This window comes from Aythya marila (assembly GCF_965140915.1).
Source record: "Aythya marila genome assembly, chromosome: 1".
Taxonomy (NCBI): domain Eukaryota; kingdom Metazoa; phylum Chordata; class Aves; order Anseriformes; family Anatidae; genus Aythya; species Aythya marila.
In genome coordinates, this window is record NC_139042.1 from 11,220,711 (window position 1) to 11,245,257 (window position 24,547).

At 42.1% G+C, this 24,547-nt stretch overlaps 2 protein-coding genes across 9 annotated transcripts; one reads left to right on the forward strand and one right to left on the reverse strand.

The window, feature by feature from the left end:
• Positions 1 to 37: 37 nt before the first annotated feature.
• TAF1D (TATA-box binding protein associated factor, RNA polymerase I subunit D) lies at positions 38 to 14,119 on the reverse strand. 7 transcript variants are annotated; one of them, XM_082782361.1, is made up of 16 exons: positions 14,058 to 14,119; positions 13,777 to 13,840; positions 11,224 to 11,439; positions 10,655 to 11,108; positions 10,177 to 10,352; positions 8,645 to 8,699; positions 8,231 to 8,514; positions 7,145 to 7,211; positions 6,845 to 6,891; positions 5,428 to 5,571; positions 3,808 to 3,845; positions 3,217 to 3,279; positions 2,688 to 2,741; positions 1,768 to 1,847; positions 892 to 971; positions 38 to 278 (listed from the first exon to the last, which is right to left on the reverse strand). In XM_082782361.1, exons 3-7 carry the CDS (start codon positions 11,424 to 11,426, stop codon positions 8,362 to 8,364), a joined length of 1,041 nt encoding a protein of 346 aa, XP_082638487.1. In that variant the 5' UTR covers positions 11,427 to 11,439; positions 13,777 to 13,840; positions 14,058 to 14,119; the 3' UTR covers positions 38 to 278; positions 892 to 971; positions 1,768 to 1,847; positions 2,688 to 2,741; positions 3,217 to 3,279; positions 3,808 to 3,845; positions 5,428 to 5,571; positions 6,845 to 6,891; positions 7,145 to 7,211; positions 8,231 to 8,361. The 7 variants fall into 7 exon arrangements, with proteins under 7 accessions (XP_082638487.1, XP_082638492.1, XP_082638486.1 ...); XM_082782366.1 differs by lacking the exon at positions 14,058 to 14,119 and having other exon boundaries at positions 8,231 to 8,488; positions 13,777 to 13,916; XM_082782360.1 differs by lacking the exon at positions 14,058 to 14,119 and having other exon boundaries at positions 13,777 to 13,914.
• A 294-nt stretch (positions 14,120 to 14,413) lies between these two features.
• Positions 14,414 to 23,862, forward strand: LOC309874052 (ester hydrolase C11orf54). 2 transcript variants are annotated; one of them, XM_082751965.1, is made up of 10 exons: positions 14,414 to 14,551; positions 15,261 to 15,339; positions 16,700 to 16,822; positions 17,572 to 17,670; positions 18,330 to 18,403; positions 19,205 to 19,306; positions 20,273 to 20,449; positions 21,164 to 21,313; positions 21,919 to 22,035; positions 23,445 to 23,862. In XM_082751965.1, the coding sequence occupies exons 3-10, from the start codon at positions 16,765 to 16,767 to the stop codon at positions 23,616 to 23,618; spliced, it is 951 nt and encodes a 316-aa protein (XP_082608091.1). In that variant the 5' UTR covers positions 14,414 to 14,551; positions 15,261 to 15,339; positions 16,700 to 16,764; the 3' UTR covers positions 23,619 to 23,862. The 2 variants fall into 2 exon arrangements, with proteins under 2 accessions (XP_082608091.1, XP_082608090.1); XM_082751964.1 differs by having other exon boundaries at positions 15,261 to 15,369; positions 23,445 to 23,861.
• The last annotated feature ends 685 nt before the right edge of the window (positions 23,863 to 24,547 follow it).

Genomic DNA, 24,547 nt, shown 5'->3' on the forward strand with positions numbered 1-24,547 from the left:
GGGTTAAGAAATAATCCCCAGCTGCAGCTGCTCCTTTCAGACATTACTTTTATTTAAATGTTGTGACATGTACAGAATGAACACCCCCCAAGCCTGAATACAGTTGAGTTCAAATATCAGAAGTGGGGGAAAAGCAATTGGTAACACATTTCAGTTTCCAGAGCAGTAAGGAAAGTTAGAGTGACATGAATTACTGCAATTAACACTAGCAATCCTTTGCATTTAAGAGCTGTTCTGTTCTTCCTTGCAACAAACTTGCAGCAACATCACAGCAGGACCTGAAAGAGAAGAGCACACATTAGCACCATGATTCCAGAGGAAAGCCATCTAAACTGTTGTCTTCATCTTTTCCTACTGTTTAAAGCAACTAAATTTGGTAATATGGTGCCTATGGAAATGCAGTAGCGCAGGAACATGTTTATATATCCCTTAATGAAGATGTTTATGGGCAAAAAAAAAAACATTTTCCAATGCCAGCTCTGACTATAATAATTTTATTCCAACCAGTGTCTCTAGCATTTCAGTCCTGCACTTCCATCCCCTCCCCCACCTATTTTGGATCTATTCAAAGCCTTCCATGCAGCTCTAGGCACATCACACCCCCAAGGCAGAAAGCAGCAGCATCCTCTCCCCCATCAGCACCTCAGAAAGGTGACAGGGCAGTAGATCAACTTTTTTTTTTTTTTTTTTTTACTCTAAGCAGCTTTACTGCATCAAGTTTTATCTCCTCAGAAATAGACCACAGCACACACAATGTGTCCACAGCATCCTGCAGAGGATTTCAATGTACGGTCACCGCGTTAAGAGCTGCTGTTTTTTCAGCCAGGCAAACCCTCTTTGAAGTGACCCTGAGCATCCTTTTAGTACCAGCAATTCTGGCAAGCATCTCACCTTCAGACTTGCTCCAGCAGCACTCAGGTGTTGTTTTTCACCCCTCTGAAGTTCAGTGACTTGGTAACTGACACTACAAGCTAAGAAGTCAGATGGTTAGTGCAGCAAGCTGCAGTTGGCTGCAGACTGCATGGAGCAGACATTTGTTTTCCCCGGTCTGTATGCACAACTCTCTCCACAGCAGCTTCTGGAGCCTGAATTAAGAGGTGGAGATTCTAAAACTGACTCCTTGGTAGCCCAAGTGTCAGAGCTGCCCAACACTTCAGCAGGAACCTGCTCGGTTAACTTTACCAGCAGAAGGCAGGGAGCATGTGTCTAACCTACATTCAGTTCAGGCTTTATTCCCAGCAGATCTAGTGCCACACAAGGTGGCAGTTCAAGAGTCTGATGGACTTGCTTTGTGGTCATGTCCACAGCCTACCAGAAACTTAACATCCTAGCAGCTTTGGTAATGACCAGATTGTCACTGCTACTACCACCAACTTAAATCAGTATTTAAGTCCCAGATTTAAGTATCCCATCCTTTTTCTTAAGGACCAATCAAAATCGTGCCAATATGCCAAGCTGCATATCAACAAGCCTAATATGTTAAATGTTCCAAGAAAGAATTAATCATGACCAGCAACAGCCCTTGCTTCAGGAGCTACAAAATCACTATCTAACTCTGTGGCATCCACTCAATTTACACAAATGCCCAGGTTTGACTCGCAGATGAAGCAGCTTGCCCAGGTACTGCCAACACCCAGGACCATCTGCTACTGGGCAAGGATTTCTGTCTTTCACCAGACAGTTTAGTTCAAGTCCTATCAAGTTAACAACCACAGTTCCGTAAAGTTGCCTGAAACCTTCCGTACTAACATGTAACTCAGTGCTTACCAGTCAAAGAGGTCATTATCCTCTTCCACAGCTAATCCTTTTAAAATACAAAATTCCCTTTGTTCTGTATTCCAAATCACCTGTTAAAAAAAATAAAAACTGAATACACCTGGGAGAACCAGCTCTCCCACTGGAACGTTGTGCGTGGAATAAGGAATGCACTCAGATCCCTGAAGAGGACAAGGTTTGTATCAGCAGAAATACCAGGTTTAACACACACGGCAGAATGAAAACCAACGATGCCAAATGCCGAACTGCTGTAGCACTGTTTTTTGAACACCCCATCAGAGGAATGCTGCTGGGTGCAGATACCATACAGTGCAACAGGTGCGATAGCTCAATCCACCACTGCATGCATTAAGGTTCAAGCTCTTTCTATACCCACTTCACAAAAGCTGTCATGCATTTAAGAGAAAAGAAATTCCATCAATTTCAGCAGCTTCAGAACTTCCAAGTATTTACTTTTTCCAAAGCATTTTGCGTGTTTTACTTTAAGCTATGCTCTGTAGAACAGAATCCAGGAATTTCAACAGTATAGTAGTAAACTGGCTGAAAAGCTCAAAATGTAACTCAAACATTTGAAGAATTTGAAGTTTAAAGACAGAAAAGCAGTATTTATTGCTCAGTTAAATAACACAACAAAAACCCAGCATGTTATGAAGTTATTTCAAGACCAGACAGACACCAGACTGCTGGCTTTTTTTCTTTTTAAAAAGCTATAGCAACCAAACCAAGAACTAGTAAGTAACTGCTTTAGGATTACAGCTGGAATAGACTCTCCCAAGACAAGAAAACTTAACCCACAATCAACAATGGAATAATTTTGATACCCACACACAAAAAAATGGCTGAAATTCAAGCCATGTAATTAACCATGTTAGTTACACTTGAAATCTCAGAACACATCTTTTGACTCTTACCAAGCTTCTCCATTTGCACCACTTTTCATTTGTGTGAAATGCAGAAGCCAGTGCCTGAAGGAGAACATAACGCATTATATTTATTCCTCTAACAGTAAATGAAGATTTGTCTTGTAGTTTTATCCCACAGAGCTAACAGGTAGTTCAATGGGTAAAACTAAACCACAAGTTTGTTCTGTGAGGCGTTTCCAACGACATGAACCTACAGCAGAGATCCCATCGGGATAGACCTCACCACTGCTGTTACCACCAACTAATACAACAGATACAAATCCAACAGACCAGAGAAGCATAGAACAGTAGTTGCTCCTAAAGTACCTTTTTACTTTTTTCAATAAATTTAGGGGAAGAGGGAAGGGAAACAATGCACTAAGATGCAGTGCGTCCTTCATATCAGCAACAGTTTTAATATTAAAAAGCTAGCAGTACCTTAATTGGAATAAACAGAGGAAATTAACTACAGCATTTATTTAAACACTTGCAACACACATAACATACGTACTTGCACAACCTCAGCTGGCATTCTAACCTGCTGCAGGTTCATATTCCTGGGAAATGGCTTCTTGTTCTTCTCATTTTCTCTTTGTGCCTCCTGAAAAAGCAACATCATTACGAGGTTACGAAGTGACATGTATGTGCACACAAACAAGTAGAGCCTACAGCATTACTGAAGTGATTTCTGATCACCAGAAGCATTTCTGATAACCTCGCTCACTGGAATCACATTTAAAGCTATGACATCCGAATATTAAATGCAACTATGTAATTTGACAGGTTTTTTAATTAATAAAAAGTCAGCCTTTATCTTTACTCACTGACAGAACACTGCTTGTAAATTCAGAATGGCCACCCAGAATAAAGTGAGATGAAAAACACAGAACTGGTTTGTTCAGAAAGGCTATTCTCACTCACTCTCTTCAGAGCAGTTGAACATTTTGCCAATCATCACAACAATTATCTTACAATACTCTCACATTTGGAGGAAGGTGAGTATCTGATGCAGCAACACTGCATCTCCCCAGTAAGAGAAAACTGCAATGCACCAGCTCAGTGGATTGAAGTAGGACAGCTAATTTGCACTCATCAACGGACATAAGAATTTGGTATCAAACCAACTTACCAAGACTTTCCTTCAGACTGGACTGGTCAGTGGGCTTCCTGAAAAGACAGCAAGTTACAGGATCTGAGAAACAGTTCTAAGTTCAGCTCAGGTATTCTTATATTTGACATCAAACATTTCTTTTGAGATCAGAGACGTGGCCCAGCCTGTCACAAAGCCATCAACAAAATCTACCTGCAATTTAAGAAATGCAAATGCTATGGTCTATGAAATGTAAGTAAGCGAGTTACCTACTGTCCTGGTTTCAGTTAGAACAGAATTAATTTTCTTCCTAGTAGCTGGTGGAATGCTGTGTTTTGGCTTAGGATGAGAAGAGTGCTGATAACACCCCGATGTTTTAATTGTTGCAGAGCAGTGCTTACACCAAGCCAAGGACACCTCAGCCTTTTGCTCTGTCCTGCCAACAGGCAGGCTGGGGGTGCAGTAAGAGCTGGGAGGGGACAGACCCAGGACAGGTGACCCAAACTAGCCAAAGGGGTATTCCATACCATCTGACGTCATGCTAAACAATATATAGGGGTGGCTAGCCGGGGGGAGGGGGCCGGACTGCTCGGGGTTAGGCTGGGCATCGGTCAGCGGGTGGTGAGCAATTGCATTGTGCATCACTTGTTTGTACATATTATTATTATTTTCCTATTATCACCATTGTATTATTATTATTATTGTTATTATTATTTTGTTATTATTATTTTCCTGTCTTATTAAACTGTCTTTATCTCAGCTCACGGGCTTCACTTTCCATTTCTCTCCCCCATCCCAGAGAGGGAGGGGGGAGGGTGAGCGAACAGCTGCGTGGTATTTAGCTGCCAGCCGGGTTAAACCACGACACCTACATTAACTGGTATTGGGATGTCAAGAAAACAGGTATGAGATTCCACTTTAAGACAGCTTACAAGTATGTCTTCATGAACCATTTACAGGACTGGAGCACTTCCTGCCCTTCTTGTAGCTGCCAACCTTCCCCTGTAGGCAGGATGCCTAATTTAAAAGGAAAACAAGCCGACCCTTGGGGTTTTGTTTTATTGTAGCTACGTTTTAGACCATGCTTGCATAACCGTTTCACTAATTAAGTCTGTTACAGGCCTCATTGTCACCACTGCAATGAGCTTTACAGTGAGGAAAGCACAACCTGTTGCTGTTCTAGCCACGTTGTTCAATTCAGACACACAGTGAGTTGTGTCTATTTGCTGAAAAACGAGGCATAACAACGCTGCACTATGCCTGAAAAGTAACTTCTGTTTCTAAAACTCAGCCAGTTAACTTTCTGATACCTGGATTTGTGTTTCAAAATGCAACGACTTCCTCAGATACCTCCCACTGCAAGAAATGTTTTGGAACCAAAAATATTATCACGTAACAGTTCCAAGAAATTTTTCATCTACTTGTTTCAACAGAAACACCAAGTTCAATCAGCATGTCCACATTAAAACCATGATGCCAGCAGCTGAAACACTGCAGTGCTGCTTTTTGAATACATCATCAGGAAGACACTGCTGGGCACACGTGCCATACAGTGCACAGGCTGATTACTTGCTGATTACTTATTGCAGTATTCAATGTACTTCTCTGAAAAAAGATTAATTCTCTCATGCTGACGCCCAGCAGGAACACAAAGCTTACCTCTTTTCCTAATGCATTCCACAGGAGTGTGTACAGAAGATTTGTACATCAGAAGGTCAGCAAACAGCTCTCAAGAATTCAAGTAGTCCAAAAACAAGTTACAACTGCTCAGTGCTGCCAAGCCGGTGAATTCATCCACAAAGTCTGGGAAGGAAACAATGTAACGAGACTGTATTTCTGCAAAGGCCATATAAAATTCCCACCCCGAATTCAGGATTTAGATTAAACGCTGCTTGAATAAATGCAAAGATTGTCCCTTCGTATTAGTAACACAACCAATACATGCATCAGCTGTGGGTTGCGAAGAAGGGTTTTTTTTAAGCACTAGGTTCCAGGTTTTTTGTCTACAGCACCAGACAAAAACTGAACACGTGCTGAAACGAACTGAAGGCATCAGCTTTCACCTTATTTTTCACGATCTTTAGGCTATATTTGAAGAGCACACAGAAATGAAGCTCAATTCCTCAGTCTCCTATCTACTTACCCCATTAATAACTGTCACCTTTCATATCATGCTTCCCGTTTTTAGACAGGTGTAATTTGAACTCGTTGCCCTTGTAACTGGGGCAACGAGTTCAGTATCATATACACTGCCACAGAAATCAATTTGGCACAGCACAAGTTCTCTAGTCTAGTACCCTTCCTACAGCAAAGGCCAGAAGATGCTGTGCTCCTACCCTCTTACAGGGAAGAATGCTCTCCGAAGGCTTCACTACTTGCTCAGCTACATCTCTTACCTTCCTATCTTGCAGTTTTTTTTCCTGTCCATTTACCCTACCTAAAGTGTTCTTCTTCCATGCTATTTCCTGGGCCCTCCAGAAGACACAAGAACTTGACACATGAAAGAAGCTTCTTGAAGGAAGCTTCACAGCTTTAGAGATGTCCAGGACTAGCTCCCTTCTGATGTTCCCAAAACACAGGGCATGCATTAAGATGGGATTTTACCAGCGGGAAGCAATCAGAAGCTGCAGCTGCATGACACCCGCCTGTACAGAAATTGTTGGCGGGACACCACCAGGACACTAAGTGCACAGTAGCTCTCCAACCTCCTCAGCACAGAAGGCTCCTGGTAATATCCAAAACAAATCACATTTGTCCTTGGTTGAGAGGCCCTGTGGCATTCAACACCAGGTTAAACAGAAGTATTTCCATATATGACTTCTAAAAAAACTGCCTTTAATATGCAGGTACTACAGAATTATTTTACCTTCCATTCAAGCAGAAGCTACAGGCTCTAAGTTTGGTTAGACTGATAAAAGGAGTGTTACTCTGAACTTTCTCTCTCAAGGCTTCACACATAGCAGCGAAATGTGATTTATTCACCTGAAACATACTAGACTGTTTTTCAAAAACATTTTGTTATGGTAGCAAAAGCCACCTGAAGAAAATAGCAACTGCAAACCAAGTAACAGCTCACCTCTTGCATCAGTTGACTGGTATTTCACTATCCAAAAGCAACAGAAACTGGAAAAAAAGGAAAGGGATAAGAACTATTAGATATGATGAAGTAACGTGGGATTCCTAAAGCCAAAAGCTACATTTCAGCAATCAATTTAACAGCTGTAACAAGCTGGCTTTTCACGTGTACAAATCCAGTTCTAATCAGAATTGAAATTTAGTTCATTTCTGAGTCACTCAGCAGTTGAACAGAAAAATTCATCACGTGAACTGCAGAATGAGCAGCACTCCCTCCACACACCACCTCGCTATGCCTTACCCAGCAAGAACCCCACTCCTAGGTCCAGGATCAGTCTGTGAAGCCAGAGTACTTCTCAGGTAGACGCCTAGAAGAGTTACATTCAGCCATTAATTTTGGACCATGATTAAGTATCATCTTCAATTACTGAAGAGTAGGTTTTTGTAGTCTTATTCCTCCCTACAGCTATTAAGTTGCAATAGGGAAACCTCAAGGGAAATCTTCAGATTTGAAACCTTAATTCAAGCAAATAAGGAATGCAACTTGACCAATCCTCTTTGTACTGAGCACTCGCGGTGAATCTCCCCAGCCTCTAAGATAAGCAGATGCTTGCTTTTTTTTGGATCCCCATTGAGCATCAACAACTTTTACCTGCTGAACAGCTGTTAGTTTGTTGCCGACAGCAATTTGGCTATTGCAGAATATTTGGGGCTGAACCCATTGCTCATTTACATCTCCTTGATTTACAGGTAAGCTTTTTAAACATAACTTTTTAAAAAAATATTTCTACCACTATCGAGACAGCCTTGTGATCTAGGAGTTATCACTTAAAGCTCATTAGTCATGTTTCCAACTGTCTTAAACACTTTTCAGGAAGGAAATTTGGATTTGAGGCAGCACTTGTTAAGTACTATCATCCTACAGAGCTTCCTATTTCTGCTTAGTTACATTCACGAGACCCCATTAAAATATCTTTAAACTTAAGACCAATTAACCAATTTAGTATTCTGAAACACAGCCTGCATTTCCTTGAGATACTGAAGAATAACCCCTCAAATATCACTCAGTCTTACTCCCTTAAAGCTACCAAGCTTCCTCTGCAAAGCTATGGAAGGGGTCTCTGACTCCCCCTTCGTAACATGAATGCACATGTGCGCGCACACACACACTCTTCTAGATTCTGCTTCTGTTAAATCACAAGATTTTGAACATTTCTTAATTCTGCAATTCTACGATCCATTGATTATACAAGTTAAGTTGCAGAAGCTAATATTTAAACACTATTACCAGCCATCAAGGATATTAGAGATCTGACAAATAAATGCTCAGCAAAATAATTATACTTGTTTCCTAACAGTCAGACACAAATAATCCCAATACACTCACCTTAAGCCCAATCTGACGAGGTTGCTGCGTTGATAGCTTAACGTGGTCTTCAGACCAACACTTTAACCCACGTAGGCCTTAACAGGGTATCTGCAGAGTGACCGCTGCCACCTCCCTTAGCAGTTTGCTGTTCACTGGAGTGAACCTCGCTGAAGCCCAGACTTTGCAGCAGCACGGTCTCTCTTTTTTACTTCCACCGCTCTTGTTGATTTCGCACGTTTTGTTTCTGTCTTGGATTTCTTCTTACTGGGAAGTGTGCTGCTTAAAATGAAACAGCTGTTGTCCTGAATCAATGAAAGACAGCATATTCACAAGTCTAATTCTGAGACACTTCACTTTGTTAAGGACATTACCTACAACTTCTTTAACCTCAGAAGGTTATGGAGTTTTTGAAGTTAAGGAATATTTACTCACCACTACTCTGACATCAAAGTCATCTTCATTATCAGCACCCATGCTGCTGTCATCACTGAAACAGACAAAATTTAAATCAAACTCAGTACTCTTATAGTAGCTTAACATACTTAGGCTGTTTTCCTACCACAATCCTTGGCTTCTCGTAATGGGTATGGAAGCCCTACAGCTTGTGGGTAAGACTACTGCTTTTACAGGAGGCTGTTCTCAGGCAAGTTTCTGGCAACAGAATTACATCCCAGCTACCAACACAGGCAGGACAAACTAACTTCCACTATGGTCCATGAGTTTTTACAGCAAGACAACTTCCCAGAAAGCTGGGACAATTTTAGTCCTACTACTGTTACCCACTTTAGTGGCTCACCCGAATACTTCAACACACAAGAGCTACCAGTTTGAGTGGCAAGTGAATAATACCTGAACAGGCTTGTACCTTTACATCATCTTCTAGCTTCCCCATTTTAAGGTGCTAATAAGTATATTTACAACACCAAGTCACCTTACTGACTTTTTGATCCACTTATTGTGTGTAAATAAACTGTTTTGATCATACAGACCTAAGATGATACCCTTGTATCATAAAATGCTCTACTTTATTTGTGGTAACTGTAGAACAGGAAATATTTCCTCCAGGAAAATATTTCAGGAAATATTTCCCCAAAATGAAGATTTCAGTCAATCACATTTCAATTGCATGATGTGGGTATAGGTTAACAAAAAGGGTAGATTAGAGCTCAATACACCTACAGCTGGGTCACAAAAATCACACACTATTACAGCCAACTGTTCTTCCACCTGAATTGTTCAGCTCTAGGTGTAGCAGACTGCACTGGATCTGGCTGGGGTAGCTTGCTTTGTAGCAGCCCATAAGGTGCTCTGCTTTGGATTTGCGATTGCAAGATTTGTGTCTGTTGCTGAACAGTGCCTGGACAGCTTCACAACTTGCCCTTTCCTCGTTCTGTTCCACCCAGCCCACCCCCAAGCAAGCAGGCTACAGGTGAGCAAGAAATAGGAGGTGGAGACAGCGAGAGTGCCCACCTGAACTGACCGAAGGCTGATTTCATACTGTGGAGCATCAGGTTCAGCAACAAATACCAGGGGTTTGCTCTTGTCCCCATTCCCCGCTCTCCTGTGCTGCTCAGGGGGAGGAGGTGGAGGAGGGTGGATAGGGGGAAGGTGTTTTTAACTCATTTTTTCCATTTCTCACTCCTCTAGCTTGTCAGCAATAGGTCATAAATTACATTAATCTCCCATGCTGAGTTTTGCCTGTGACAGTAACTGGTGAGTGATCTCCCTGTCCTTGTTTTAGCACAGGAGCTTTCTGTTACCACGCCATAGTGGTGGCTCAGCTGTTCCTCAGTGCTAAACCACCACGCATGTTACTGACTTACAGGAGTACATCGTCATTTAACCGATCAAAGTCATGCATCTACCTGTTGATAACAGCATTGACGCTGTATACTCAAATTTGTGTTTTAGTTTAGAACAAGACAGCAAGCTTTTTACTCCCGAAAAATATTAGAAGAACTTACTTCATCTCCTGGATAGGGGAAATGGGACCTTCATCATCTAAATACTTGTGTTTCCGTACTGCCAGACATTCTCTTTCTAAGTCTTCACTAGCTTGAAGTGCTTTCAAAGCCTTTTTGAGGTGTTCTTCATATTTGAGCATTTCAATGTACTGCAAATATCCCTTTGTAGCTGCTTGCTAAAGAAAAAAAAACACAAACATCAGGCAAGATTTTAAAAATACCACTATGATAAAGCAAAGAAATCAAGTCTTTATACTATCAACCAAATTGCAGTATTAAATTGACACCCTAATTTCAGCTGTGTTTTTCTTTAAGGTATCAAACAGAAAACAGCAAGTGTCCTGCCTAACAAAAATAAAGCCAGCTTTGCTTCACTGTATGTAGCACATTGGGTAGAAGCAGAAAACAGCCAAATTACATTCCCTGTTTTTAAAATAAATTGAAAATTAAAGCATTTCTCCAGTAAAACAGGACTCACCTCATAGTTAAGAACCATCTTTAAGGGAATATGTTTTGTCCCATAATGTTTTTCAACAAAAGGGAACTGAACACCCCGATGTAGAAGCCTTTCCCTCTTCTCTTGTGGCGAGGCTGTCAGTGGAGGCCTCCTAGTAGGCATGTATGTGTGCTTATGCCTTGTCTTTGTCTCAGTCTCCGTCTTCGTCTTCCTCCTCCTCCTTTTACTCCGAAAATTTTTGTGTGCAGCAGTTTTAAACTTCCTTCCCCTGAAGTGATAGGCAAAAATGGCTTTCAAATTAAGCTTGGATTTCTTCTCTTTGGAGGGTTCAGGTAGCTTCACTGGACTCAGAGGAGATGGAGAAGAATCTGAACTTTCATCATCATGCACTGTAATAACATCTTCCACTTGTTGCCTTGAAGGTTGTGATCTCCTTTTTTGCTTTGAAGGTGCAGCGGTGTGGTACTCACTGCCACTAGAAGCAAAAAGGTCACCCAAAAAACATTTATTTTCAACAGAATACGTACATTCATGAGGTATCACGCAGGTTTTGTGCATGATAAGTTCTCAAACTAGCAATAAAAACTCACATTTCTGAATCACTGCTGTCCAGGATGACCTCAACTGAAGACTCCTCAGGAGTGGCACCCTTCCGCCTTGAGCGCGAGCATTTCCTTTGGTTATTTGTTGTGTGCTCATGTAACATGTACATTTCTTCCTGTTGAGTGCATATTAGGTCTTGGGCATCAGGGTAATCGGAACCAGAAGCCTGGGATTCATCCATATCAGTCATGTTTCAACCTGTCCTAAAATCAATGAACATTCAAGAAATTAAAGAAAATCCTGTGTTAGCCAGGCAAACCTCCCCTGCTCCATTTCAAAGGGTTCACTTAAAACGATTTGTGTGCAAACTTTTACATGAAGTTCTCCTGTATATGGACACATGCATGTAAGCCAGCAGCTTAACGTTAAAGGATGCTGCAGTTCTAAGTCACACTCAAGCCCTCACTTCACTGTAGTTTATAATAATTTCGAATTTTTCCAGGCCTGTTGGCATGAGAAACACCACCATTTCCCTGTTCTTTAAGGTTTCCTGCTCTAACAATCTATGAACATTTTGTTTACTGATTAATAACAAAAACTGAGACTAGCCCCAAAAGAGAAAAGTAATTTTCAGCTGAATCTGCAATGCAATCCACCCCTTGAACTGCATAAATCTATACAAAACAGACTGGAACACACACCAGAGGAACCTGCCCTCACTGTGTAATAGCCTGGAGTCATTTTATCCGCATGCCAGTCATTTACTGACCTCTAGTTCTCTATCTTGGGAATTTTAACATGCTTTTTACACATATAAACCAGCTGTAATAGATAAGATTAACATGCCAAAACAAATGGTTACAGGACCGTGACTACTCACAGGACTAAGTTCCATTTCCTCCCCAACCCATACAGCTACAAGCTACGATCAGAAAAAAGGTGACAAATACCACAGGACTATATTGCAGCTGTTGTTACTGTAAAAGCAGCAAATAAAACACTCTAAGACCTATTTGAAAATCTTAGCAAGTGGGCATTCTTTACTATCAAAGCTGCAGCACTGGAGACACGTATGGATTGCTCTGCCAAAGTGCATCTGCTTTCTCAAGGCTGACCAAAAAAAAAAAATAATATATATATACACACATATATATGTATATAATCACAAGGTTTACATATTCATTCCATTTCTTGAAAAAGTCATACATATTACTATTGCTTTACTGAAATTATTTATGTATGTTCCTCCCACCCGCATAGACTCAATTGAAGCAGTGGCCAAGGTGGTTGTTCAAGCCTCTTTGCCTGTTGATTAACCCTGAACCCCTTTTCACTACTTTTTCCTTAAAAAGTGTTGTTTTGCTGACGTGCCAGCAAAGTTATACATGCTCTTTAATTTCTTTCTTATGTTGCAACATTTCCTCCACTTTAATTTATTAGTGCTTAACTAAGCAAAACATATAATACAAAATTCCTCACGAGGCAGGACATATAGTAGAAGGTTCGTTCTATGCTAATATCGGTAAAATTCAGGCCAAGAGACCTATCAGTATCACTGCACATCAGCAGTTATGAACAGCCTACATTTGGGAATGAGCTTTTGCATCATATAATTGTTCAAGGTAGAACCTTCTTCTTGTTTTTTGTTTTTTTTTTTTTTCAAAATTAAAGTAATTTATTTATCACCCTGCACTAAACGCAGGTGTGGGAGTACAGCAGAACTGAAAATCGACCTAATGGAATTTCAGAAGCAGCAGAGGGGCCAAATGTGCCCTTCTTTGGTGCCAGATGAAATGCAAAAAGGTACTGTAATTTTCCAAGACTCGTTCTTGAGAGTAAGAAAGCAGGTATGCTTTATTAACAGCAATGGATACATGGGGAATAATTCCACCAACACACGCACCCAAGCATAACAATGAGTACTTATTTATAGTTTAGAGAGATATATATTCACACCATTTCCAAGAAAGGTAAGCATTTAATGTTAATGGTTTCTCAGAACTAATCATCATATTGTCCCTCCTACTCACATGTGCAGTATCCTCTGGTAGACGCATTTTGGGATCTTTTTGATTAAGGCTCAGTCTTCACTGTGTACTTTTCCATCTTTGTGCATGCTCATTCACTATTTAACTGTTTCAGCAGTTTTGCTCTTTACAAGCTCAGCTGTTTTCATTAAGATCTGCTTTGGGGCACTGTGTTCCCTCTTCAGGTAAGTTCTTCCTCACTCTTGTGATCAGAGCCAAGTCTCCCTATCAGTGAGGCTGATACAACTCCACAATCCCTTTTCATTTGCAAGTTTTATGTCTTACAATTCTGTGTTTTAATTTCGAAGTAAGTTTTTGTATCATGTTACCTACTCCCTTCCATGTTTTTTCAAAACTGAAGTAATTTGTTTACAAACCCACACCAAAAGCACGTGTAGGGGGATGAAGCTCACCCTAATGTGGTTCCAGAGGGGCCTCATTTGGTGCCAGAGCAGCCGCATGGCTGCTCTGCTGCTTGTGGCCATCCACACAAGGCCTGAGCAATGCAAACCCCAAAACAAAAGCACCTGCAACAACACCAGCTTTCCCCACTCAACTGCAGATAACACTTACAGTTAGGGGCTAAGCACCAGCTTCTACGTCGTCTCTCTCACCACGCGGCATGCCAAGCAGCTCCCTGAAAAAGAAAGCCAACCCACTCGTTACATACTGACGGATCTTTTCCCTCGGGAGAGCCAGAAAGCAGCCCAAAGGCGCCCAGCCCCAGGGCGGACATTTTGTGCGCGGCCACTGCCCTTACCACAGCCCGGGGGCGCCCCGGCAGCCGTGAGGGGAAACTCGCCGCCGCCCTGCCCGCTCCTTAAGGCGATCCCCGGCCCATTCCACAGGCTCACCCCTTCCCCGGGCTCGCTCCTCAAGCAGGCTCCCGGCTACAAGCGCTGGGCGAGCAGGAGGGAGCGGCCATCGCCTCAGCATCGCCTCAGCCTCCCCTCAGTCGTGCGCCTCGCCCGCCAAATGGCGGCGGGCGCCGCGCTCCCCCCCTGCCCCTCTCACCTCACGCTCTGGCGCCGCAAAGGGCTCGAAATGGCCGCCCCGGGGACTAAATAGCGGCCGGCTCTCGCGAGAGGAGCTGGGGAGGAGGCAGGGAAAGGAGGAGGGATGGCTGGAGGCTGGGAGGGTCGGGCTGGAGGCGTCATGGAGGGGGTGGCGGTGCCGCCTCCAGGCAGTCGGGGGAGGGACTCCCCGGGAGGCGGTGGCAGGGGCTCGGTGCCTTCCCTGTCTCAAAGGGAGCCAGCCCGCTCCCGTCTCGTAGCCCAGCCTGACAGGGGCGCAGCTGCCGGGCTTTCCCCGCTCGCTGTGGGACTGTGGAGAGGCGGCGGTCGCGCAGGTTTGGCTCTGCGGCTCCTGGCGGTAACTGGGGGCTCGCTGTGTGCCGGGCGGGCAGGGAGCGGAGCCGTGCTGCTGCTGCTGCTTCCCCGCCTCCTTCCCTCAGCTGCCCGGCCTCAATATCCCCTTCTTTCTCCCTCTGCTGGCTTCAGCGGCAGCTTTGCTGTTTCCTCTCTCTCTGCCCTGTTTCCTCGCCTCTGCCTGATGGTCCCTCAGGGATCCCGGTCTGGTCCCTCCTGACCCGCTCCTCTCCCGGTCCCGTCCCTCGAGCAGTCCCCGCGGCCCCTTGCATCCCCTCATCTTCAAAGTTTCCCTGGGACTTGAACTTTTCCTTTCACGTTTCTGCCTTCCAAATTAGTTTTACTCCGGGTTTTGATACCAGGCACTCCCCACCCCATGAACATGCTTTCTATTTATCTGCGTTCTCCTGGCCCTCACCAAATCTCTGATGTTGTCTTCCTGCTTGGAAAAGAAAAACTAAGAAGTCTTTTCACATGCTTGTCTCAGTTCTTACTGCACCATTCCAGATCTCTTCCTAATGATCTCACTGGTATTTTACCACTTCTGTCCATAACACACCAACGCTGCTTTGAAAGATTGCCCGTTGTCTCCTTCCCTGTTCTCCCTCATCTGCACCACACAAACTCCCTACAAATGCTGTCCTTAGGCTGGTGACTAACTGATCTACCTCTCTTTTTGCTTGCTTCCAGGTCAATTACTACATAGCAATCGGATGGTGTTTTTTATGGGACACTGAGCTTTACCCAGTTTTTCTGTTTCGTGACTGTGGTGAGCTGACTACTGTCCTTTAACCAGCAGGTGATGGTCTAGGTGTTACATTTGAGCCTACTTGTTTGAACTGTGTCCAAGTCTTGCCTCAGTCCTTTGCACAATACCATGTCTAGCCTCAATCTATTTCATGATTTTTCCATCTGGTGTCTTGAATTCTGGCACAGCTTCCTTCTGGACGTGACAAAAGGTTCTTGAGAGGATGAGGATGACTTAAAACAATGCTGCCAAAGCCATCTTCACTCTTTGATTGAATAACTCCCTTTCTTGTGTTCAGTGCACACTTAAAGTCCTGGAGTCTGATTTAATCTATCTAAAGGTAGAAAGGTAGGTTTTTTACCAGAGGCACCACATCCAGCCTGTTACCTTCTCTTCCACAAGCCAAGGAAGGGAGAGAGTCTCTCATGGAGATGGATAAGACCAACTAAGATGAAAATTAGCCCAGATAGCTTTCTTTCTTCCTTTCTCTACTGCTTGCAACAGCAGTGCAGACTCAAGAGGACAGTTGTATAAGGACAGTTGTGTTTTGTTTTTTTTTTCCAAAAAAAATATTTTTTTTCAATCGTAAAAGCTAGGAATTTATTTTTAATGGAAGCTAACAGTATACATTAGCAGGTAGCTCATGTCATAGTCCTTTCTAACAAAAGCTCTGTGAGATCTGGGAATGCAATATGATTTTTTGGCTTTTTCCCACAAAGCCTGAGATCTGAATGAGTGGGGCACATTTTCTTTTTTTGTTGTGTACAGCAGACACGTGCCTAAGGAGTTAATGATTGCTGTGGCTGAATTATAGATAGCATATAATCAGATGTTTGTGCCCAGAGCTGGTGGTTTGCCCTAATAGATGACTTTGCTGTTGCAAGGCTAACTGAAATAGAGCTCACTTCAAAATGGACTATTACACTTATGTTCCAAACAGAACTTTTTGTTATGGGCTCTGTACCCATACAGGGCCCAATATGGTAGAACTTGCTGCTGTTGTTTCCTCTTTTGAGAAGTGCTGCTAGCCTGTTTCCCTCTGGAAAGGGAAGCACGTGCCCATAAACAAGTGGAGAACATGTTACAACCAGGGCTGAAAGTCCGCAGTACCTAATGCTTGAAAGAGTAAACATTAACGTAGGGAAGACCTGGGGAGGCAACTAGCATGCTTTAGAAAAGCCCAGTTTTCTTTCAAAAACAATTTATGGCTTCTTCCAAAGCACATAAGCAAATTAACAGTAACCTCGAAGCTGTTAGTCTTTCCCTTGAAGACATAATTGCAATTCTACTGTTGTCTATGTATTCTTGCATGAATTTGAAAAATAAGTTACGTATTGAAAACAGACCGTTTTAATCACTGAACCATTACTCTTGTTGACAGATCAGTCACTTCTACAGCGTGTGATAATATATTTATTACCTGAAGAAATCAGTAACAATTAGGAAATGGCCAAAGTTGAAAGGTTTGCTTTTCATGTTCCAAGCCTGGAGGAGCTTGCTGGAGGTAAGTCATGCAGAGAGCGTAACTTTTTACAAACTTAAAATGTGCCCTTCAAACTTTAAAGTTTTTATCATATCTTCTCTACAGCTAATACATGCAGAATGTTCTTGCTGTTAGCACACTAGGATGTAAAGAAAAATACTGTTTTTTTATACACTGTTCTTTAAAACAAATGACACCTCCCCTTCCCCCCAGAAAATCTTGCCAGATAATCTTCACATGAATGGAAACATGACAGGCAATATCCTGTAAGAGCAGACGCTTCCAGACGGTGTCTGGAGATTATAATCAAGCAATTGCAAACAGTCTAGTTCATGTATTTCAAAAAGTCATTGCCTTGTCAGCTAAAACTTGCTTCCTTCTTTGCTCTCATATCATACTTGACTGTGATCATAATTTCCTGCCCTTGCAAAGCAAAAACACTGCTGAATGTAGTTTAAGGTTATCCATGTTACTTCACAGCTACGGTATGTCAATTAAAAGCTTTGTAAAATTCATAATTAATGTGGTAACTAATAATTCTCTGAACAAGCTCTTTATCTTATGCAAAGTTCTGGCTTGAGAAACAATGCATATATAGGCACTAACATTTGAATTAATAGATTTAAGATAGATTTGCTTAGAGTATGTTTTTTAAAGTGTATCTTGCTGAAATAAAGTCTAAAAATATTTTGTGCTGTTCGTTAACTTGTCCACCCCTCGATAATGTTTCATTGCCAATAACTTTGCCATTACTTTTTTTTTTATTACAGTTTTGCAGAAAGGGCTTAAAGAAAACTTTGCTGATGCTCAAGTCTCTGTTATAGACTGTCCTGATCTGACTAAGGAGCCTTTCAACTTTCCTGTTAAAGGTAACCTAGCGTTCCAGTCTTCCACAGAGACTTCTGCAGTTCTTGCTACCTGACTGTACTTGGTTTTGATCTTCTAGAGATGTTAGGAAAGCTTAGGTCATTTTTTGGTACAGAATATGTGTGAGAGGGAAGCTACATTTTACTCTTGGATTTGCTTCCTAGTTGATGTATGAACAAGGACAAATCATTCGAGTGCTTGTCGTCATTTTCTTTCTTCACCTATGATTGCAATACACACTTAGGAAATAAGGTTTATTTATTAAACGCTAAAGGTTTTGAAATGAAGTTATCTTCCAGCTGGATAAATGTTTTTGATCTATGCCAATCACTACCTGAACCTAAGGAGCAGTGCTTCCACTTGGTGTAAATTCCTTCCATCCATGTATGTGAAATTGAAGAAACTGTCTTATTTTGAGTGGGATTCATTGTCTTTGACATGAGCTGTCTAGAAGACAGATGCCTCATGTCATCTGTGCTACTCATCTCAGTTCACTGTCATCAACGTAGGTAAAGAAGCACCTTGAGAAGGTGCTTCTAAAATTTGAGTCTGACTTTCTAAAGAAACTTTAGGAACCAGTTCTTTGGTGCGTTAGACTGCGTGCTTACTTGAGAATTTCACAGAAGACATTTTACCAAGCTAACTCTATGTATTCTTTCAGGAATCTGTGGAAAGCCTAGAATAGCAGATGTGGGAGGTGTTCCTTACCTCATACCCGTTGTACAGAAAGAAAAAGTGAGTTTTTCTCTGTAGTAGCTGTGGGTTTTAAATACATTTTTAATAGAAAAGGGATTTTGTGTTGAAATAAAAACAAAACCAAGGACTAATGGCTACTATAAGATTCCACTTGTGAAAGAGTGTTAGTTTTCAGTGTTCTGTTAGATTGATTCTGATGCACAGACCGCATCAGGAAATCTTACAGATCTTAGCAAAAATTTCATATGCTGTCTGGTATCTGGCAGTTCATCTTCTCCTGCCTTCAAATACCAGATAGTATTGAAAGCAAACGATTTGTGACAGGAGCCTTGGGAACAAATACTAAACAAGGGGCTTGTCTGCATGCTTATATATGGCTTGTTGAAGTCGGTGATTTCAAGTCACAGCCGTGCTTCTGTGTAAAAACTGTCTGTATTTGCATTTTCAAGCCAACACTAGATTCACATTACTCTTCTTTTCCAAGAATATCATGCTGCCTTTCTGATACCTGGCATATCTGTCTCTATATGATATTCTCTTCCATGTGATTTCTTTTTTGTCTTATACAAATACAATTTTCAATAGAAACAATAGTTCAGCTTTCAGTAAAATGGCAAGGGAACATACAGGCAGACTCTCTCTTCCACAAAATGGTCAGGGCTGTACCCAATCTGTTACTACTAAATGTTGTGTTGTTCAGAGTTTGGAACTGTATTCATCCTAATTATATAAAATACCAATGAGCTGTTGTGAATGAAATGCATCCAGAGGTTACAGTGAACAGACGATAACTCCAGATCACAGCAGAACACCACAATCAAAGGTTTGTGTCTCCTGCAGGTTTATGATCTCAATGCAGTTGCAAAAGACATAGAGCTACCTGGAGCCTTCATTCTTGGAGCTGGAGCTGCTTCATCGAGGATTCTTGGTGTAAATGCTGAGGTCAGTAACAAAAAGCGTGACAGTTCTCAATGAATTCATGGAAGTATCAAAACAGTAGAGCACTGCCATGCTCGGTGTTTCCCATTTACAACAAAATGATCATTCGACGTACACCTTTCATGCCAAAAGCACATAAACAACATGAGAAGAAATTAGATGGGAGCCATCTAATGAGGTGCATAGTATCGATATAATGCAAATTGATTTTTACTTGTAATCTTCCAGAAAGCGTGTGATTGATTTGAAGCACACAGGAAACGTGATTTTCTTGAAACTGATTGACAAAAGCCTGACCAGTGGTTTTAATGACAAGATGTAGACATGCCTGTCCAAGTTACCTGTAAATGAAATGCCTTTCATTTGAATCAAAATGAAAAGGCTTTCAAATGAAATACCTTTGAAATGCCTCCTGTCTTTTGCCCTCTTGCGTGACTTTGTTTTACCGTTCTACGTTTTAAAGTTTCTGCATACAAAATGTTTACCTGCAATCGAGGTAGGAGACAAAAACTGCTGCCTGGGGGGCTTTTAGGTAGTCAGAGTCCTTTCAAGCATAGATCCCTGGCCTTACCACCCTGTTTTGATTAATTAGCAGATGAGATAGCTTATCTCAGTGTTAAATTTGGGACACTATAATAGTGCTTGTTAAGGTACAACTTGAGAAAGTATTATGTAGAATTCCAATACGTGCATGGCAGGGCTCAGACCTCAAAGGCTGGTCTTTTTTAACACTAATATTCATCTTCACAGAACATTCCATTTAACTCTTCAGAGAAGTAAAAGTGATTTCTGGAGGTTCTATTGCGTTACAATATTACCACGTTTTCCTCATCCTGAGAGATGAAGGGCATGTGATGAAGGGGATTATTTCTTGAGATCACGGTCCAACGCTTAAATTTACATTCATTTGACTGACTCTTACATGTTCTTATTAACTTATTTTGACTTATTGCATGTTCTTTCTCTCAGTTTATCCCTGTTGTTCAAACTCAAAGCGATAAAAAGCCTGCTGTAAATGGGAGCTACATCGCTCAGATAAATCCTGCCGATAAAGGGTGCCTGCTCGAGAAGTACAGCAGTAAATACACCGACTGCGAGTTTGGGCTGTTGGCCAACCTTTATGCCAGCGAGGGCCAACCTGGTAAGGTGCGTACCTGGAGCAAAGGTGACTTTGCTTGCAGAGCTTTGTGGCTGAAGGGAAATCCACATTTCAATGTTCTTAAATCTTCTATGATAACAGTAAAGAAGCAATTCTCTGAAAGAAGTATCCAAATGGAAGAAACTACTGTTGGTGAACAAGGAGAAAAAATGGTGGAGACAGAGAAGTGTTTGATTTTTTGAGGAATAAATAATAGTTTAGTAAAACTTTTCCCTTACAAATCTTCCATTCAGATCCAGTCCAAACATGCAGTGACTTAAGGTTATTGCTGTACAATGACTGACTTGTGTAAATCATTTCTGTACACTTATTTTTTGTAGGTGTATTGCCCCCAGCACAGCTAGCACAAAGCGCTGTTGGCAGAGCAGCCAAAAAAGCTGTTTACTGCATGGAAACTGAGCAGTCTTTTCAATTTCCAAGAGTTTCTAAGAGGTGAAGCCAGCTGTTGGATAAAAGGGGGTTACTTATTCCATTGTTTCATGTGTGGGTAAATGACTTGTGGCCCAGTACCCTTCACAGGCAAAGCTAGCATTGCCCAAAGTTGATCAGGTACTGAAAGGACACGGAGCAACAGCTGTGGGGAAAGTCCTGCTGTGACAGTGAAATCTGGGGTTATGAGTGTGGGAGAGTTTCAGAGCAACTTTCACAGACCGTTGCAGGCTGTTGCTGGAAGATAGTTACGAAATAACTTTATTCTCCAGGTCATTGAAGTGAAAGCCAATGGAAGAACTGGGGAACTTAATTTCGTCTCTTGTCTGAGACAAATTTTAGAGAAGCATTATGGAGAAAAGCCAGTTGGGATGGGTGGTACATTTGTCATTCAGAAGGGGAAAGCAAAGATTCACATTATGGTAAGTTGCTGTCAATTCATATCACTTTCTTCATTCTTCTGAAAACAGAAATATAAATCAAGACGTAACCTCTCATTGCCCTGACTTTTCCTTTGTATTTTTAGATTTATATGTAAACTGTTAGGATAAGCAGTGTATTAAGCTAAGAAGCTGCTATTACAAAACTGACATCCCATAACTAATGATGCTGTATTACTTGACCTTAATACTGTGATCTTTTCTTTTGAAATCCATGGGCCACTAGAGGAGGAACTGTAGAACTGTTGTGAAGTGAAATAAAATGAAATACAGGCACTGAGATGATACTTACAGAAAGCAATAAGCATTGGAAAACAAAATAAAACAAAAACTAGTTGAGCTTCTAAAATATCCTAGGAGGAGAATCCTCACTTCAGCAGCTTTCCCACTAAGCATCTGCAATGAAAGAAGTTATATTCTGATCACTTCTGTTTCTGGCAGAAATGCAGTAATGGGTGAGCTTCTGCAAGGCAAGAAGTAACTTGAACAGAACAGTGGGGTGGGGAAAGGTGAAGGAAAGTTTCTAGAGAAGAAGTGTCTTGGTATAAGTAACTTCATCTCACTTAAAGCTTTTGTTTTTGCTGTAGCCTCCAGAATTTTCTGCCTGTCCTCTGAACACTGATGAGGATGTGAATAACTGGCTCAAATTCTTTGAAATGAAGGCTCCGCTGGTTTGTCAGCCAGTAATCGTTTCCAGGGATCCAGTGAGTCTCTTCCTCATTTCTAAGTGTAAACTAAGGCTTGTGATGGATTTTGCCTTGGATATGATTTTCACTTTAAGAACAGGAGTGTGTATGTATTGTGTGAAATGCTTTCAGGGGGTGTGTGATGAAATACAAGCTTCTCATTTCTGTCATTGGTTTGAATTTTAGATGCAGTCAATCAATTTGGGAATGTAGTGGGCGTTCATAGAGGATTGAGGTTAATGCTTCTGTTCCAATTGCAAGTGTGCAAGTGTTTGCATCCCGAACCTAACAGCAGGGCTTGCACTTACAGCTAGGCACAGCAGGAGGAATGTCGAGAGCACGGAAGCTTGATCAGCCATGTGTTCTTGTAGCTCACTTATAGAAGTTTCTTGCCAATGCTATGTCAAAATGTGTACAACGTGTCTCAATTGCTGATGCAAATTAAAGCCTGCAATTCCTCAAGTTAGAAGGACACCTTGCACAAGCACTAAAATCAGCAACAAAGAATTCAGGATAAAAAGTAATCAGGTTTCAAAAGCCATTAAGATGTTAAGAAGACTGTGTTCAGAAGTAACTAGGAAGCCATAGGTGAAATTGATTTTTTTAAAATAACAATGCACTAATAAATAATGTAAGTAAAAATTTCCAGAGTGAAATGAGACAAGCTGTAGGCTTGAATACGCTCAGTGGTGTGACTTCATTGTGTCTTTATTTAGCAGCTTTTGGCTTAAGACTAAATTGTGTGCATCTTCCCAGAATCTAATGCTGAGTACTTGGAAAACAGCTGCCAACAGCTGCGCTGTTCTGAATCAGTACAACTTGTGTAGTGGATGCAGCTGGAGCATTCTTATCAGTATCCATTGGAAGCACAACAGCGCTCAGCTGGGGCTGTGTTTTTGGAAATGCGTGAATGCCATCACAGAGATAACAGTGGAAGACAGCTTTAATCCTGTGTTAATGAACTGTTCTGTTTCTTGCATTCTAATGCCATAGCATTACTCACCAGTGTCCTCTGGATATATAAAATTGATAGGAATGATGTCACTGGCGAGGATGCTGGCTATTTTATTTGCTATTCTTCCTGTTTTCATCCAAGCTGGCCCTCAGAATTGGAGAAGAGATTGTCCCTTTATTGAATGTTTCTATGGTATTCAGTGCAGAGTGGTTCTGATTTCCAGTAGGGCTTCCTTGATAAGTCTGATTTAGAAAAAAAAAAAAGGAAATCTCTGGGATATTGACAGCAAAAGCTGGGGGCTCTCAGGGTTTCTAAATTCTTTAAAAAAACTAAGCTCCTCTTTGCTTTTCTTACTATTAATTTCACAAGCACCTTGCAAGTCTTCATTGCTTCATGGCTGTAGCCTCCTTTTGAGATCTGTGGAAATACAGATTCCAGGAAAGCGTGCTCACAGGCCTTTCTTTACTCGCAGGGTTTCGACCTGCGCACGGAGCACACGCACTGCTTCAGCGCCCACGGGGAAGGAGGGCACTACCACAACGACACCACGCCGGACAGCGTGCAGTACTGCGGGTACTTCTTGCCTGCGGAGCTTCTTTTCCGTATCGACAGGCCCAAGGAGACGCACATGGTTGGCAGAGACTAAGCTGGCCTGTCCTGGCTTTAATGAAGGCGTAGCAATTTAATTTTGTTAAGTAAAAATGCTGATTTTTGTAATGCTTTTAATTACGCGCATATTTATCAAAGTCAAGAACAAATACAACAGCAATAAACTGCCACCCTTTTAGATTTGTTAAGGGGAGAAAATCAGAGTTTATTTGTAATTGGAGTGGTTATGGCTGAATTTAAGCTGTAATTTCACTGGAGTACTATTAATAACATATTTTTTGCTGTTTGGTTCCTCTTCCTGCATGGTTCCTGCTGATGACTGATGATGTTTTGTTGCAGACAACACCAAGCTGGGGGGAAGTGTTGATCTGCTGGAAGGTTGGAAGGCCCTGTGAAGGGACCTGGGCAGGTTGGGTCGATGGGCAGAGGCCACTGGGATGAGGTTCATCATGGCTAAGTGCTGGTCCTGCACTTAGTGCACAACAACCCCATGCAGCACTACAGGCTTGGGGCAGAGTCGCTTGAAAGCTCTGTGAAAAGGATGTGGAGATGCTGATTGATGCTCGCCTGAACATGAGCTGGCAGTGTGCCCAGGTGGCCAAGAAGGCTGATGGCATCCTGTTTTTTATCAGGAACAGTGTAGCCAGCGGGACCAGGGAGGTGATCGATCCCCTGTACTCTGCTCTGGTGAGGCTGCACCTGGAGTACTGTGTTCACTGTGCTCAGTTTTGGGCCCCTCACTACAAGAAGGACGTCGAGGCCCTGGAGAAGGGCTATGAAGCTGGTGAAGGGCCTGGAGCACAAGTCCTGTGAGGAGCTGAGGGAACTGGGGGGGTTTGGTCTGGGGAAGAGGAGGCTCAGGGCAGACCTCATTGCTCTCTGCAGGTACCTGAAAGGAAGCTGTGGGGAGCTGGGGGTCGGCCTCTTCTCGCAGGTAACCAGTGATAGGACTAGAGGGAATGGCCT